Source organism: Patiria miniata, unplaced genomic scaffold (genome assembly GCF_015706575.1).
Source record: "Patiria miniata isolate m_02_andy unplaced genomic scaffold, ASM1570657v1 HiC_scaffold_21, whole genome shotgun sequence".
Taxonomy (NCBI): domain Eukaryota; kingdom Metazoa; phylum Echinodermata; class Asteroidea; order Valvatida; family Asterinidae; genus Patiria; species Patiria miniata.
Genome location: NW_024037060.1, coordinates 2,008,767 through 2,025,589, shown reverse-complemented (window position 1 = coordinate 2,025,589; position 16,823 = coordinate 2,008,767). Strand labels below are relative to the sequence as shown.

At 39.4% G+C, this 16,823-nt stretch overlaps 1 protein-coding gene and 1 long non-coding RNA gene across 6 annotated transcripts; one reads left to right on the top strand and one right to left on the bottom strand.

The window, feature by feature from the left end:
• Positions 1-163: 163 nt before the first annotated feature.
• LOC119729612 lies at positions 164-5,647 on the top strand. Of its 3 annotated transcripts, none has more exons than XR_005271259.1 (4): positions 164-652; positions 1,260-1,356; positions 1,752-4,238; positions 4,846-5,308. It is a non-coding gene; the product is annotated as an uncharacterized LOC119729612 (long non-coding RNA). The 3 variants fall into 3 exon arrangements; XR_005271260.1 differs by lacking the exon at positions 164-652 and adding an exon at positions 5,338-5,647 and having other exon boundaries at positions 904-1,356; positions 4,846-4,942; XR_005271258.1 differs by lacking the exon at positions 164-652 and having other exon boundaries at positions 904-1,356.
• Positions 5,648-6,325: 678 nt separating this feature from the next.
• LOC119729681 (probable indole-3-acetic acid-amido synthetase GH3.8) lies at positions 6,326-16,000 on the bottom strand. Of its 3 annotated transcripts, none has more exons than XM_038202354.1 (7): positions 15,754-16,000; positions 9,820-10,830; positions 8,752-8,887; positions 7,929-8,093; positions 7,130-7,281; positions 6,954-7,036; positions 6,326-6,746 (listed from the first exon to the last, which is right to left on the bottom strand). In XM_038202354.1, the coding sequence occupies exons 1-7, from the start codon at positions 15,872-15,874 to the stop codon at positions 6,522-6,524; spliced, it is 1,893 nt and encodes a 630-aa protein (XP_038058282.1). In that variant the 5' UTR covers positions 15,875-16,000; the 3' UTR covers positions 6,326-6,521. The 3 variants fall into 3 exon arrangements, with proteins under 3 accessions (XP_038058282.1, XP_038058284.1, XP_038058283.1); XM_038202356.1 differs by lacking the exon at positions 15,754-16,000 and adding an exon at positions 14,067-14,395; XM_038202355.1 differs by lacking the exon at positions 15,754-16,000 and adding an exon at positions 12,301-12,637.
• Between the last annotated feature and the right edge of the window lie 823 nt (positions 16,001-16,823).

The following is a 16,823-nucleotide window of genomic DNA, read 5'->3' as shown; positions in this document are numbered from 1 at the left end:
ATTTTCACACTACACCAACTTCTTAATTTTCCAGAGCCAGGGTTATTTCAACTTCTCATGACCTGGTAGGCAAATTCTGGTCTCTGTGCATCTCGGGATTGCAACGACACTCTTAGATTCTTTGTTTTGCATTTAAAAAAAACCTATGCCAAATATATCTGTGACCGGCCAGACTTAAATTCCTGTAATTATGCTGCCAGGTCCCGTCTGTAAAATATTTCTTTGTCGATGTCTTATATTTTTAGCATAAACAGCGATGCGAAAGTTGTCGAAGCATTGCGAGCGCCCTCTTGTGTTTTCCGTTGAATAGAGCATACACAGTTGCGTAACAATTTGCATATGACATGCAGTGCGAAAAAGCCTTTTATTCCGTGCAGTGTCTCAAAAGCATAGGGCTTCGGACGCACATTCCGTGAATTTTTCGCTAGTTTTCTTGGAGAGTAAGCAAGCATGGGTAGGTCACTTGACTGCTTGTCGTTGCTGCTGCCAGCCACACCTTATTGCGAGCCAGCTTGTCTATATTTTGCTGTGTTTCTCACGTGGTTTTGCCATGGTTAGCACGCCGCATGTGCATACACATATCATGTACATGCATATCGTGTAGTTTGCCCAAACATCCCGAGGCATAGGTACACAGGCCGCAACTGCTCCGGTAAGTGTTTCAACTTCGTAATTTTTGATGTTATCTTAAATAGCACTTTACGACACATTTTTATGCCATGAATACTCGAGGTTGGAAGCCAAGTTTGTATGAAACATTTTTATGCCATAAAATAAATCTCCCAGGTTTAAAGCCAAGTCTGTATGAAGATTGTTGTGCATAAGATGACTTGAATTTTCGATACCGAATTTCCTTGTAATATTGACTGTATACTTGCACATACTTCGATCCTAAATATGTTGAATTATAGGGTCAATACACTTTATTGAACTCAAATTTGGATAGCGTGGATGGAAAGAGAACTTAGAGAATGTTTTAGCCTGAAATAAAACCATGAGACATATAGATGGATGTACGAATACAGAATATTGAATACTCTTTTTATGAGCATTACTGTTTAAACAAACAAATGTTAAGATATAGATGTACGGTATAAAATGCATTGTAAATTCATCAATATAGAATAACTACGGATGTGTACACATGTACTGTGGAGATGAAACTTTTTGATGGCACTGATGATTATTTAATATTCCTTCATCGAAACATTTATTAGTATTTATGAGATTACTTAATATGTACAGTAATTTTATTACAGCTACTGCTTGTGGTTCTGTGGTTCCTGAGTGGTCACAAATAGAGAAGCCTTCTCGAGTAGACCAGTGTATCCCATATCCAGCATCCATAATATTTGGGTACGTGTGTAAAACATTATTGCTTGAAATGTGCCTTGGAAATTGGAAATTGGAGATTTAGAGATTTGGAGATTTGGAGATTAATGTGTTGTAAAATTATTGCATAGCAAGTGCTTATGGAGATTATTTCTCCTTGATTAAATTTTTATGCCTTTAATATTTTTATGCCTCTCTAAGAAATGTACTTGTAAATTCGCAGCAAAAACATTTCTATGGAACAAATCAATGGAAATTGAGGTTTATAGAACAAGTAAAGCAATTTCTCGAGATAAAAGATAACCAAGGATAAGGAGAGATGGTTATTTCAAATAATTAAATAATTGAATATTGGATTCATAGTCATTGTATATTTGTAAATAAATTAATTTCTATTCTTCTGTTTTCTGTTATTACAGACTGCTGAAGAATGACTGTCGTTTTTTTGTAATAAAATTTTGATCAATTTATAGTGGAATATATACCCAGTGTCACTTTCAAATTTCTGCGTAACCTTTCCAGCTCGGTTACAAAAATGGCGTAGTCGGCAGGATCCTTCCTCGTCGCAAAAAATGGCGTAGTCGGCAGGATGTCATAAAAGACATCCTTATTTGTGACACATTTGATCAAATATAAACGACAGTCATTATTATCATCATCATCATCATCATCATCATCATCATCTTCGATGACAACCTTCTTGAGAGAAGCGTCTTTCATCAGAAGGGTGGTTTGCTGCAGCAGTGCGTTTTACATCATCTAGTCTCCGGACAGACAGCTGCCCAGATGTTCGTCGAAAGTGAGAGTATTTTTATACGTAGCTACACACATCTTCCCCACAGTTTGGCACCGTCGTCTGGGACAGATTGGAGAGACATTCTTCACATTACCTGTTTTTCAGCCGAGCGGCCGTGGAGTGTGCTGCTAGTATTCAGCTACGGAACTCTTTCACTGATGGTGAACTGTAAACATATTCACTGGGAACAGTGTCGTGCAGTCAAGATTTTTAACATTTTAATATTGCATATTCATTTGTATTTTAACTTGTAGCCATTGAGCATGTCGTTTTGACAATGGAAGTTTTGCATGTTAGAAACAGCTTTATCACATACATAGAACAGATTGATTGTTTGATTGGTCCGATTGAAGATCAGCTATTTTCGTAAAATCAAGTTTGCCTTGGAGTCGACGTTATAGATATTTCACATTTGAGTATATACTCGTATATTGTGTGAATATTTTAGTAACACCGTGGTAGTTTATTTCTTTTTATATCTGCAGGTTTAAGCTTTCCAGGGACAGTTCTGGCTTCTGTACCTCATGCTCTGCTCCCTGCCCTGCTATCTTCAATGCAGTTACTACCCGCTTGTTGCTCAGTCTCTCGTATCCGCGAACTGCTGTAGCATATCGTATCTGTTTCTTTACCGACGCTGCGTAGAATGCGTGTTAAGGTGATGCATGCTAATTGCTTGCTCATGCTGCCTGTACTTGTATTGTCCGTGTATTGATTTTTTCACATAACTAGTTGTAGTCTCTGGTTGAAACATATTGAATTCATAGTCGCAGAAAGTAGAGTATTTGCTCTAGATTTGAGACTTTTGGAGGAATGACACCTGTACATTTAAAACCCAGGATAGATCTAATGCAGACCCTGTATGTCATTCTTAAACTGTACAGTCCTTTTATCCGTATTGATAGTAGCCAGTATTTGGTAAATTTTATTCTCTTCATGTCCTAATTTCGTTTTAACCACTATATTTTTGGGATTAGCTAACCCAAAGTGGATAAATAAACATGTTTAGGTTGGGGATGAAAGAGGCCCTGTAAGTATATGTTGAGGATTTTCTTTTTAAAATACATGTAGGTGTTAGCCAGATGCTTGGATTTTTTTATAGTGAAGGATAGTGTAGTATATGATCATCTTGAGAAATTAGGTTTCTTGGACCAATTGAGATAAATGTAATCTCTATTTCTCCAGCGACATGCTACAGATGGACCATATTTTTACCATTTTCTCTATCCCACCATTCCACACTATCTTGCCATTTTAATTAATACTGATATTATGGATGTTTTTTTAGGGAATGTTTTATTTTGAGAAACAGATAGCCAGATTTTCATTTAGTTAGGGCTTTCGTATGTCTGATCATTGGCCAAATTGGGAGTTTTAGATTTAAGGTCCATTGAGGTCATCTCATTTCACTAGTCATATACTAGTGGTGGACATTCTTTTATCGTGCTCTCGACCATGTGTACATATTATCATAGTCCAACTTCATTCTGAAGAACTGGTGAAGGATTTTTTTTAAGTAAACATCTCCTGTCCACTGTCTCACTCAGTCTAGAGCTGCCAAGATAATTTTTTTGTCTTTTGAGAATATTTTTCATTACACAATTTTTAATCCCGGATGATTGTGACCGGCCAGACTTAAATTCCTGTAATTATGCTGCCAGGTCCCGTCTGTAAAATATTTCTTTGTCGATGTCTTATATTTTTAGCATAAACAGCGATGCGAAAGTTGTCGAAGCATTGCGAGCGCCCTCTTGTGTTTTCCGTTGAATAGAGCATACACAGTTGCGTAACAATTTGCATATGACATGCAGTGCGAAAAAGCCTTTTATTCCGTGCAGTGTCTCAAAAGCATAGGGCTTCGGACGCACATTCCGTGAATTTTTCGCTAGTTTTCTTGGAGAGTAAGCAAGCATGGGTAGGTCACTTGACTGCTTGTCGTTGCTGCTGCCAGCCACACCTTATTGCGAGCCAGCTTGTCTATATTTTGCTGTGTTTCTCACGTGGTTTTGCCATGGTTAGCACGCCGCATGTGCATACACATATCATGTACATGCATATCGTGTAGTTTGCCCAAACATCCCGAGGCATAGGTACACAGGCCGCAACTGCTCCGGTAAGTGTTTCAACTTCGTAATTTTTGATGTTATCTTAAATAGCACTTTACGACACATTTTTATGCCATGAATACTCGAGGTTGGAAGCCAAGTCTGTATGAAACATTTTTATGCCATAAAATAAATCTCCCAGGTTTAAAGCCAAGTCTGTATGAAGATTGTTGTGCATAAGATGACTTGAATTTTCGATACCGAATTTCCTTGTAATATTGACTGTATACTTGCACATACTTCGATCCTAAATATGTTGAATTATAGGGTCAATGCACTTTATTGAACTCAAATTTGGATAGCGTGGATGGAAAGAGAACTAAGAGAATGTTTTAGCCTGAAATAAAACCATGAGACATATAGATGGATGTACGAATACAGAATATTGAATACTCTTTTTATGAGCATTACTGTTTAAACAAACAAATGTTAAGATATAGATGTACGGTATAAAATGCATTGTAAATTCATCAATATAGAATAACTACGGATGTGTACACATGTACTGTGGAGATGAAACTTTTTGATGGCACTGATGATTATTTAATATTCCTTCATCGAAACATTTATTAGTATTTATGAGATTACTTAATATGTACAGTAATTTTATTACAGCTACTGCTTGTGGTTCTGTGGTTCCTGAGTGGTCACAAATAGAGAAGCCTTCTCGAGTAGACCAGTGTATCCCATATCCAGCATCCATAATATTTGGGTACGTGTGTAAAACATTATTGCTTGAAATGTGCATTGGAAATTGGAAATTGGAGATTTAGAGATTTGGAGATTTGGAGATTAATGTGTTGTAAAATTATTGCATAGCAAGTGCTTATGGAGATTATTTCTCCTTGATTAAATTTTTATGCCTTTAATATTTTTATGCCTCTCTAAGAAATGTACTTGTAAATTCGCAGCAAAAACATTTCTATGGAACAAATCAATGGAAATTGAGGTTTATAGAACAAGTAAAGCAATTTCTCGAGATAAAAGATAACCAAGGATAAGGAGAGATGGTTATTTCAAATAATTAAATAATTGAATATTGGATTCATAGTCATTGTATATTTGTAAATAAATTAATTTCTATTCTTCTGTTTTCTGTTATTACAGACTGCTGAAGAATGACTGTCGTTTTTTGTAATAAAATTTTGATCAACTTATAGTGGAATATATACCCAGTGTCACTTTCAAATTTTTCTGCGTAACCTTTCCAGCTCGGTTACATATCTCTAAAGTAACTGACTTTTGCATTCATAATCATTGTGGAGTGCTGTGGCCAAGGGCACTGGATTCGTGGACTGTGGGTATAAAAGCTGCGGGGTGTGGGTTCGAGTCCAGCCTGGGTCATTGTGCGTGGGCCCTTGAGAAAGGCACTTTGTCACTCATTGCTTCTCTCCACCCAGGAGTAAATGGGTACCTGTGAGGGCAAAGATGGTTATTGTGATTGAATAAGCTTGAATAAGCTTGCTTGTGACTAACAGGCAGCATCGAGCTGTATACTCCCCAGGGAGCTGAGATGGTATTTGGAATGTTTTTAATTGGCCCAATGATCAGGGGTAATAATAATACTGTAAGCGCTGTGATTTAGTTTACTAATAAGAGCGTTCTTAAATGCCGATTATTATTATTAACGATTCACACTGTTGTTCGCGAATAAGCACTTTTCTGTGCACTGTAAAAAAAACACCAAAGAAACAACACAATGGACCGATCCAGTAAGCCCCGCCCACTGCGCACTGGGCAAATTAACACGTCCTCCTCTCCATGTCACGCTGCATTTTCCTGCCTCACGCTTCATACGCGCGTGCACGCATGTCAGACATTTGTGCACGCACGTCGGACATAAATCGCGGCTGTGATTGGTTCAGAACACCATTGGGCGGTGCTTACTGGATCGGTCCATAGACCGCTTGCATACGCGTTCGATAATCGACGCGCGAAGGCGCGCGAGGCCATGTTGTGGGACAAGCGTAAATCTATCCATGCACATTTTGTCCCACAACATGGCGTTTGCACCTTCGCGCGTCAATTATCGATCGCGTCTGCAAGCGGTCTATTGGCAAAACGTGCGCGTGACATCAGACACACACAACAAGGGTTCCTCCATAAAGCCTACAGGTTTTTATGACAGATATTATTAAATATCCAGGACACACTATAATAATTCACACTTTTGTTTGCGAATGAGCACTTTTCTATGTACTGTAAAAAAAAAACATTGGCAAAATGTGCGTGTGACATCTGACACACAGTAAGGGTTGTTCAATAAAGCCTTCAGGTTTTTATGGCATATATTAAACATCTACTACACACTTCATCATGAGATCAAGAGTCGCCTTTGTGCGCAGCTTTTTGGGCATCTTGAACTGGTTATAACTGGCCGTGGAAGTCGCTATTATGAAGTCTTGCAATTTCTTGAAGGATCCTGGGCGAACGATCATCACGCGAGCCTCGCAGATGGTGCCAACTTGGCGGTAGTGGTCGTAGAACTCGTGCTGCTTGCGAAGTGACTGGTCGAACTGAAGGAAATAACGAATAAAAATAGTGCCATTAAAAAGAGTTAATGATATGTTTTATCTCCAAAGAATCATCAGCAAAAATGGCGACAGCTGTTAAAGCAGGAGCTACAAGCTTACTTTGAAATCGATTTATTGATAACAAAATTGTGTGTCTGTGTAGGCCTATGCCAAAAAAAAAAAAAAAAAAAAAAAAATCGGGATAATTACCAATGACTTCTGCTCCTCTGATAAACGGAAGCCGTCCACTGATTCCAACTCGATGAACAGTAGGTACAACATGTCAAAATCAACTGTTTGGAAACAAAAGAAAACTCACGGAATTTTCTCATATTTTGGAAACGAGACCGAGATTTCTAAAACACTGTGCCAATCATTTTATTTACCATGCTCCGCGTCCTCGTACATCAATGGACTCTCTGCGCATGTCCAGTCCACCAGCGTCGCCCCTTGCCAGCTGGTCAAGCTCTCCTGTATGGCGTTGTTCACTACAAGCTTGTCAGTCTTCTCACTGCGTAAATTCAACAGCTCGCCAGTTCTGAGTATACAAGAGCATTTTCAATTCAAGTATTGTCAACAATTGTTAAAGTTAAATATTATCAATTGAGTACTTTTCAATGATGTACAAAAAGTGTATCTGGGACATTGAACACCGATGCTTTACCTGTTTCAGATTTATAAAATTGAGTTGTACAGGGTGAGTAAAAAAAAAAGAAACCCAAATGTCGGGCCATTGTTTTAGTGAAGTTCTGCATGTAGCACTTTCAATTTCAAGTTACGGAATTTTAAACATAACCACCGTTTTAAAGTTCTGTCCACGGATCACCAAAAAAAAGGTCCGCGTTCTTTCAGCAAAACGAGAACAATCTACACACATCCCTGTGTGATTTGTTTTCGTTTTGCTGAACGAACACTTACCTTCTTGTGATCCGTGGACAGAACTTTAAAACGGTGGTTGTGTTTAAAATTCCGTCACTTGAAAAGTACACAAGTAATTTGAATGATTCTTGTACCAATAGAAAGCTTATGAATTGGGCTTTCATATCCTAGATTTTGAAAGTGCTTCATGCAGAACTTCACTAAAACAATAGTCCTGACATTTGGGTTTCGCTTTTTTTTACTGTATACATATATAAACATTTCATTTACACAACGCCATTTTGCATAGATCGGCGCTAAGCTTACCTGTATTTCACTTGAATCACCGGGCAGTTGTCATGGAAACCTACAACCTCCACCACGTCGCCCATGCGGTAGCGGTAAAACCCACTTACGGTCGTTATGACTATCTCGTAGCGTTTTCCAACCTCGATCTCATCCAGAAATAAAGTCTTTGGATTTGCCTCCTCACTAGATGAAATACAAGTATTTTTAATTACTTTAAAATTTCATTTTTTGTGTTCAGTTGATACGAAGCATCTGAATTGTGTAAAATGTACACTGCAGTAATCCGCTTACTCTTGAAATATCACTTCATCATGAACTGTAGATTCAGTGTTTTATTTTTAAAAATATTAAATTTCCATTTTCTTTGGATCTTGTAAGATAGTCCATTGCCAGGCTCAGTTTTGTTTGAATGACCTATATCGTTGAAGTGTCATCGTTTACTTCAAGTTCCAGTATTGTGGACATAGGCCTACCTCTTCCTAAAAATGAAATAGGCCTAGTCGGGACTTATCGCAATAAAATATTACAAGCTATGTTTACAGTAAAATAAAAATTAAGATCAAATAGGGAAAGTGTCATTAAGCAGGAAGTGTTCTAAAAAAACCCAATGACGTCAACGAACGAAGTTGTGAAAAAAACTAGGTATCGATTATCTTTCCGAAAATCTCACTTTCACAGTCTGTGTGCGCCAGGTTTTCATGCGACGCGCATGACTCATGGAAAAGAGTTTATAACCTTGTTAACATAACATCAAGGTCAATAGACTTACCAAGTTTCAAGAAAGAACTAATTGATATTTTGTGCTATCACCATATTGTTTATTTCATTACTTGTTTTCTACCTGAGATCTTCAGGAATAAACTCCGTCAAGGTTGTACTAGGGCTCAGCACATATTGCGGCGGTCTACCGTCCATCCACAAGTTGAAGCAAAGTAAACCTTCGGTGCAGCCGTAAGCGAATGTGTAAAGACGGGTGCCTAATATAAAATGGATAAAATGGGTCAAAATGAGCTCTTACGAAAGCACGAGGAACACGCGACAGCCACTGATCTCCATATCTGATTTTAGCCCATTGGCTGTTGGAATTGAAGAACAATAGATTGGTAAATAAAGTTATCCCATTTAATTAACATGTATGTCTACACTATTTACTCAACATAGTTCAAAAAATATTAAAATGGCAACAAACTATATTTCATATAATACTTTTCTGTTTGGAAAACTGTAGTTCCGTGTAGGCCTACTCTAAAACGACTCGGTGTTATTAATTTTGAAAAATGGGAGTGGTTGAAACTGGCTCCCTCCCCAATTTTAATTTAGGGATCGGGAACCAGTGCTATAGCTTCACTTCTTTTTTTTTTTACAGCTCAGTACAATGTTAGTGCCTCCGCCAAGGGGTTAGGTTTTGTGTGTTGGTGGTTGGTTGGTTGATTGGTTGGTGCGTTTGTCTGTGAACAGAATATTTCAAAAAGTTGTGAGTGGATTTTCATGAAAATTGTTTAAGGGACAGTCCTTAGTACCAATGCAAATCGATTAGATTTTGGAAGTGATTTGGATCTGCCTTTGGATGCAGGACTTTAAAACAAAATTCACTCATTATATGCATGTAAAACTTTCACCAGATCGCTCTGTGCACAGGTTCGTGTGCGTGGCACTGACCCAGTGACCCTTTATGCCTTGTAACCCACCTATTCTAACCACACAGGTCAATGGACTATACCATTTTGTACAATGGGGAAGTTAAAGATGTTTTAAATGTGCAATAAAGTATCGAAGCCCATTTGATATGCGAGGCTGTATGGGTGTGCTCACAATATGGTGTGGAATTGTTCAGCCTTGGTTGAGGTGTGCGCTCTCTGAGTGCTTTCTATGGCTCAACACGTAACTACACGAACTGTATTTTACTCACCTTTGGTGTATTTGGCTTTGAGTTTCTGCTCATAGCCAGAGATATCTACGGTCACAAAGCAATTCAGATGCGGCCAGATTCGCCCAAGGATACCAACAAAACCTCGAGCAAACTCTGCTCTCAACTCATCAGCCCTGGCTGGGTTGGCCTTCAATGCAGCATCCAGCGAACGTCGTATCTCCGCATCAATGTTCAGTCTAGGATTGATCCTGCCTGTAGAAAGATCCTCCAAGAACATGTCTTGCTCATCTTCCAGCATGGAGAACGCCCTGTACACCTGTGATGCGAATGGAGCATAGAACATGCAGATGTTTTTGTCGTTCAGTGCGAAGAGAAGGTGGACGTAGGTGGCTTCGAAATCCGTAGAAATCTGGAAAGCACTAAAGGGTGAATTCTGGAGCATGCTTAGCATGAATTCTGCACTGGAACTATTCTCGGGCACGAATACCGCTGGTGTAATAGGCAGTCCTGACTTGGTAAGCTTCTGTGCCGGTTTGCAGTACAACCCGACAATTTTCTGTATGGGGCTCGACCCTACTGCCTGTAAAGCGACCACGAGTCCCAACCCACTGTCATCATATACCATTGGTATCAGCTTGCCCTTTCCCGTGGTGCCGGAGGAAATTCCAAACCTATCCACTTTGGCTGCCACACATACGTTCTTCTCCCCGTCTGCCAGCCTCTGGAAGTAATCCTGGTAGTGATCATACTTGGTGAGTGGATGTTTGTCTCGGAAATCCTGCAGTGATTGGATGCCTGTCAAGTATCGTCTGCCGTACTCTGTATCTGCGTCGCGGGAGATCAGCTTTAGGAGAAACTTCTCCTGCGCCTTGCGTGGCTCTTTCCATAGCTTTTTAAGCTTATACAAACTGAATGGCGTGGTAAGGGTTGCAACTTGGAAGAGGATGTACTGCAGCAACAGTGTCTTGAGGCTGTGACTTTCGGAGCATCGGAGGGTTGAGATGTGAAAAGCTGTGACCGAGGACAAGGTGCCCAGAATCGCTAAGAAACCTGAAGACGACAAAATAACAAAACCAGCTGTTTGAAAAAAATGTCGATTTTTTTTTTAAAGGTGTCATGACTGTGTTTGGTTAATTCTAGAAGATAATTATTAAACAAAAAATGGACTGAATTTTTCTTCCACTGAAGTCTGGAGGGACATATGGAAGATATGACATATTGAAGATAATCGGCATGTTGCAGGCAACATTTCAGCAAGTGGTATAGTTAGACACCTATTCCATGGTAAATAAGACTAATTAAAAGTGGTCGATTCCGGACCCATAGGGAACTCATGGATATTTTGTCACCAACACCTTACCGAAAAGCCACGCCCACGACAGTGGCCAGCAGTTGTTAATGGCTACACAGTCTCCAATGGTGACGCGAGGTCATAAACATATTCTACATCATAATTATGATGGGGATAAAGCATGATTATATGCATACAGGACCCAACTGAACTTAAACATTTTAAAGTTAAATTAATTCCAGTTGTTTTCCATATTGACCAAGTCTTTCTTGGCTAATTTCGAATTTAAAAGCCTCAAGCAGCATCATGTTTATGATGCATTTAACTGAGTTAACATTCTTATACATTATCAAAGTCCATATAAAAGATTCTCTAATGATAACAAACTAGCAGATAAACTAAATACTAGCAATTTCTTAAACAAATATTTAAACTGTGAAATATAATTAGATTGTGGATAAAGTGGTCCACAAAGAAACTGTTCATTAATAATTTAATAGAGTTTTTTCCACTCACTTTGGTACCTATTAGCAAGGGCGGATCGGGGGGGGGGGGGGGGGGCCAAATGGGGCCATGCCCCCCCACAAAAAAAAAACCAATTTTGTTTTTTAATGTGACATCGCAATAAAGGCAGGCAATGAGTACACCACCATTTTATCCTCAAAAGAACATTGGTTAAAATGGTCAGAAATCGCCTCAGATGGCACCACAGAGCATCTAGAATCCAAAAAAATTTCGGGGCCCTTAAGCGGGCCCCGAGCCCCACGCCGTAATTTTTTTGACCCACTTTTTTGGGGGACCAAACTTTTTTTTGGCCCCCCAAAAAATTGTGTTCTGGAACCGCCCTTGGCTATTAGTGGCGATAATATTGTGCATGCATGGTGGCTCCGGATGGACATATCGCACATATTAGCCCCAGTGTTGGCGACTACATTCACGATGTCGCAATTATTTGTAACAGATATAATATTTGCTACAATATTCACTTTGTCGCAACTATATTGACTCATAATATGCGAGACCAAATTCACGATTCACACCAAATGAGTAATTTGCAAATTTAAATATCCTTTCAGGGCGACCTTATCATTGTGCAAGGCGACCTTATCATTGTGCAAGCAATAGTGCAAAACAGCCGCTCATACATAAATGTGTGGGCAAGTTGTAGTGCACCACATAAGTTATGCCCAAGCATACACCGCATATAATGGTCTATTGGCCTACCATACCTGTTGCAACACGGCATAACCAAGTGGCGTCGTTGATGAAATACGCATTGATAACATACGCAGTGAAACCAGCAGACGCCAAGGCCCACAACACACACCGATGTTCCCACGTTACCGCCATGTTGAACCAATTTGGAAATTAAGAGGGTCGGAACGATAGATTGCAGTGTACTATAGAACTCGTCCTACGTGCACGTTCACAATTAAAGGCTTGCTGGCACTGTGAACTTCAGTCTTTGGATTTCGATACTTCGAGTGCAGTCCTAGACTTACACAAGTCAACTGTTAGCATTTTGATCGCGGGAATTATAATGTAAGAATTACACAGTTTTTTGCTGGCACTCAGTATTTGATGCCAAGGGCCAATGTTGTATCAAAGTTTTGGTTTGGAAGCGGGTTATGTTTAAAAAAGAAAAGAAAAGATAAAGTGCCTCTGAGTATTGGGGTATCCTTTTGTTACGAGAGACGCAGAAGATGATCGGCAAGGAGGCAACATTTCAGCAGGTGGTATGGTTAGACACATATTCCTTGGTAAATAAGACTAATTAAAAGTGGTCGATTCCGGACCACACATGGGAAACTCATGGATATTTGTCACGATCCCCTTACCGAAAGGCCACGCCCACATGACAGTGGCCAGCAGCAGTTGTTAATAGCTACATAGTCTCCAATGGTAACGCGAGGTCATAAACATATTCTACATCATATATGATGGGTATAAAACATGATTTAATGCATACAGAACCCAACTGAACTTAAACATTTTAAAGTTAAATTAATTCCAGTTGTTTTCCATATTGACCAAGTCTTTCTTGGCTAATTTCGAATTTAAAAGCCTCAAGCAGCATCATGTTTATGATGCATTTAACTGAGTTAACATTCTTATACATTATCAAAGTCCATATAAAAGATTCTCTAATGATAACAAACTAGCAGATAAACTAAATACTAGCAATTTCTTAAACAAATATTTAAACTGTGAAATATAATTAGATTGTGGATAAAGTGGTCCACAAAGAAACTGTTCATTAATAATTTAATAGAGTTTTTTCCACTCACTTTGGTACCTATTAGCAAGGGCGGATCGGGGGGGGGGGGCCAAATGGGGCCATGCCCCCCCACAAAAAAAAAACCAATTTTGTTTTTTAATGTGACATCGCAATAAAGGCAGGCAATGAGTACACCACCATTTTATCCTCAAAAGAACATTGGTTAAAATGGTCAGAAATCGCCTCAGATGGCACCACAGAGCATCTAGAATCCAAAAAAATTTCGGGGCCCTTAAGCGGGCCCCGAGCCCCACGCCGTAATTTTTTTGACCCACTTTTTTGGGGGACCAAACTTTTTTTTGGCCCCCCAAAAAATTGTGTTCTGGAACCGCCCTTGGCTATTAGTGGCGATAATATTGTGCATGCATGGTGGCTCCGGATGGACATATCGCACATATTAGCCCCAGTGTTGGCGACTACATTCACGATGTCGCAATTATTTGTAACAGATATAATATTTGCTACAATATTCACTTTGTCGCAACTATATTGACTCATAATATGCGAGACCAAATTCACGATTCACACCAAATGAGTAATTTGCAAATTTAAATATCCTTTCAGGGCGACCTTATCATTGTGCAAGGCGACCTTATCATTGTGCAAGCAATAGTGCAAAACAGCCGCTCATACATAAATGTGTGGGCAAGTTGTAGTGCACCACATAAGTTATGCCCAAGCATACACCGCATATAATGGTCTATTGGCCTACCATACCTGTTGCAACACGGCATAACCAAGTGGCGTCGTTGATGAAATACGCATTGATAACATACGCAGTGAAACCAGCAGACGCCAAGGCCCACAACACACACCGATGTTCCCACGTTACCGCCATGTTGAACCAATTTGGAAATTAAGAGGGTCGGAACGATAGATTGCAGTGTACTATAGAACTCGTCCTACGTGCACGTTCACAATTAAAGGCTTGCTGGCACTGTGAACTTCAGTCTTTGGATTTCGATACTTCGAGTGCAGTCCTAGACTTACACAAGTCAACTGTTAGCATTTTGATCGCGGGAATTATAATGTAAGAATTACACAGTTTTTTGCTGGCACTCAGTATTTGATGCCAAGGGCCAATGTTGTATCAAAGTTTTGGTTTGGAAGCGGGTTATGTTTAAAAAAGAAAAGAAAAGATAAAGTGCCTCTGAGTATTGGGGTATCCTTTTGTTACGAGAGACGCAGAAGATGATCGGCAAGGAGGCAACATTTCAGCAGGTGGTATGGTTAGACACATATTCCTTGGTAAATAAGACTAATTAAAAGTGGTCGATTCCGGACCACACATGGGAAACTCATGGATATTTGTCACGATCCCCTTACCGAAAGGCCACGCCCACATGACAGTGGCCAGCAGCAGTTGTTAATAGCTACATAGTCTCCAATGGTAACGCGAGGTCATAAACATATTCTACATCATATATGATGGGTATAAAACATGATTTAATGCATACAGAACCCAACTGAACTTAAATATTTTAAAGTTAAATTAATTCCAGTTGTTTTCCATATTGACCAAGTCTTTCTTGGCTAATTTCGAATTTACAAGCCTCAAGCAGCATCATGTTTATGATGCATTTAACTGAGTTAACATTCTTATACATTAGTAAAGTCCATATAAAAGATTCTCCAATGATAACAAACTAGCAGATAAACTAAATACTAGCAATTTGTTAAACAAATATTTAAACTGTGAAATATAATTAGATTGTGGATAAAGTGGTCCACAAAGAAACTGTTCATTAATAATTTAACAGAGTTTTTTCCACTCACTTTGGTACCTATTAGCAAGGGCGGATCCGGGGGGGGGGCAAAGGGGGCCAAGGCAGGCAATGAGTACACCACCATCTTTTCCTCAAAAAACATTGGTTAAAGTGGTCAGAAATTGCCTCAGATCGCACCACGGAGCATCTAAAATCCCAAAAAAACCCGGGGCCCTTAAGCGGGCCCCGAACCCCACGCCGTAATTTTTTTGACCCACTTTTTTGGGGGACCAAAATAGTTTTTGGCCCCCCCAAAAAATTGTGTCCTGGAACCGCCCTTGCCTATTAGTGGCGATAATATTGTGCATGCATGGTGGCTCCGGATGGACATATCGCACATATTAGCCCCAGTGTTGGCGAATACATTCACGATGTCGCAATTATTTGTAACAGTAATAATATTTGCTACAATATTCACTTTGTCGCAACTATTGGCTCATAATATGCGAGACCAAATTCACGATTCAAACCAAATGTATAATGTTTGTAAATTTAAATGTCCTTTCAGTGCGACCTCAAATTATTGTGCAAGCAAAAGTACAAAACAGCCGCTCATGCATGACTGGGCACGTTGTAGTGCACCACATAAGTTATGCCCAAGCATACACCGCATATAATGGTCTATTGGCCTACCATACCTGCTGCAACACGGCACAACCAAGTGGCGTCGTTGATGAAATATGCATTGATAACATACGCAGTGAAACCAGCAGACGCCAAGGCCCACAACACACACCGATGTTCCCACGTTACCGCCATGTTGAACCAATTTGAGAAACTAAGAGGGTCGGAACGGTAGATTGCAGTGTACTATAGAACTGGTACTACGTGCACGTTCACAATGAAAGGCTTGCTGGCACTGTGAACTTCAGTCTTTGGATTTCGATACTTCGAGTGGCAGTCTTTAATAGACTTACTCAACTCAACTTTTAGTATTTTGATCGCGGGAATCACAATGTATAGTGAGAATTATACAGTTTTTCGCTGGCACTCAGTATTTGATGCCAAGGGCCAATGCTGTATCAAAGTTTTGGTATGGAAGCGGGTTGTATTAATACAAGAATAAGAAAAAGTGCCTATGATTATTATGGGATATCCTTTTGCTACCACGGACGTGGAAGATAATCGGCATGTTGCAGGCAACATTCCAGCAAGTGGTATAGTTAGACACATATTCCATGGTAAATAAGACTAATTAAAAGTGGTCGATTCCGGACCACACATGGGGAACTCATGGATATTTGTCAACCCCCCCCCCTTACCGAAAGGCCACGCCCACATGACAGTGGCCAGCAGCAGTTGTTAATAGCTACATAGTCTCCAATGGAAACGCGAGGTCATAAACATATTCTACATCATATATGATGGGTATAAAGCATGATTTAATGCATACAGAACCCAACTGAACTTAAATATTTTAAAGTTAAATTAATTCCAGTTGTTTTCCATATTGACCAACTCTTTCTTGGCTAATTTCGAATTTACAAGCTTCAAGCAGCATCGTGTTTATGATGCATTTAACTGAGTTAACATTCTTATACATTATTAAAGTACAAATAAAAGATTCTCCTATGATAACAAACTAGCAGATAAACTAAAAAAACTAGCAATTTCTTCAACAAAAATTTAAACTGAGAAATATAATACAGACGAAAATACCTGCACTACTGACAACAATGGCACGAAACATGCGTCACTAAGAAAATCA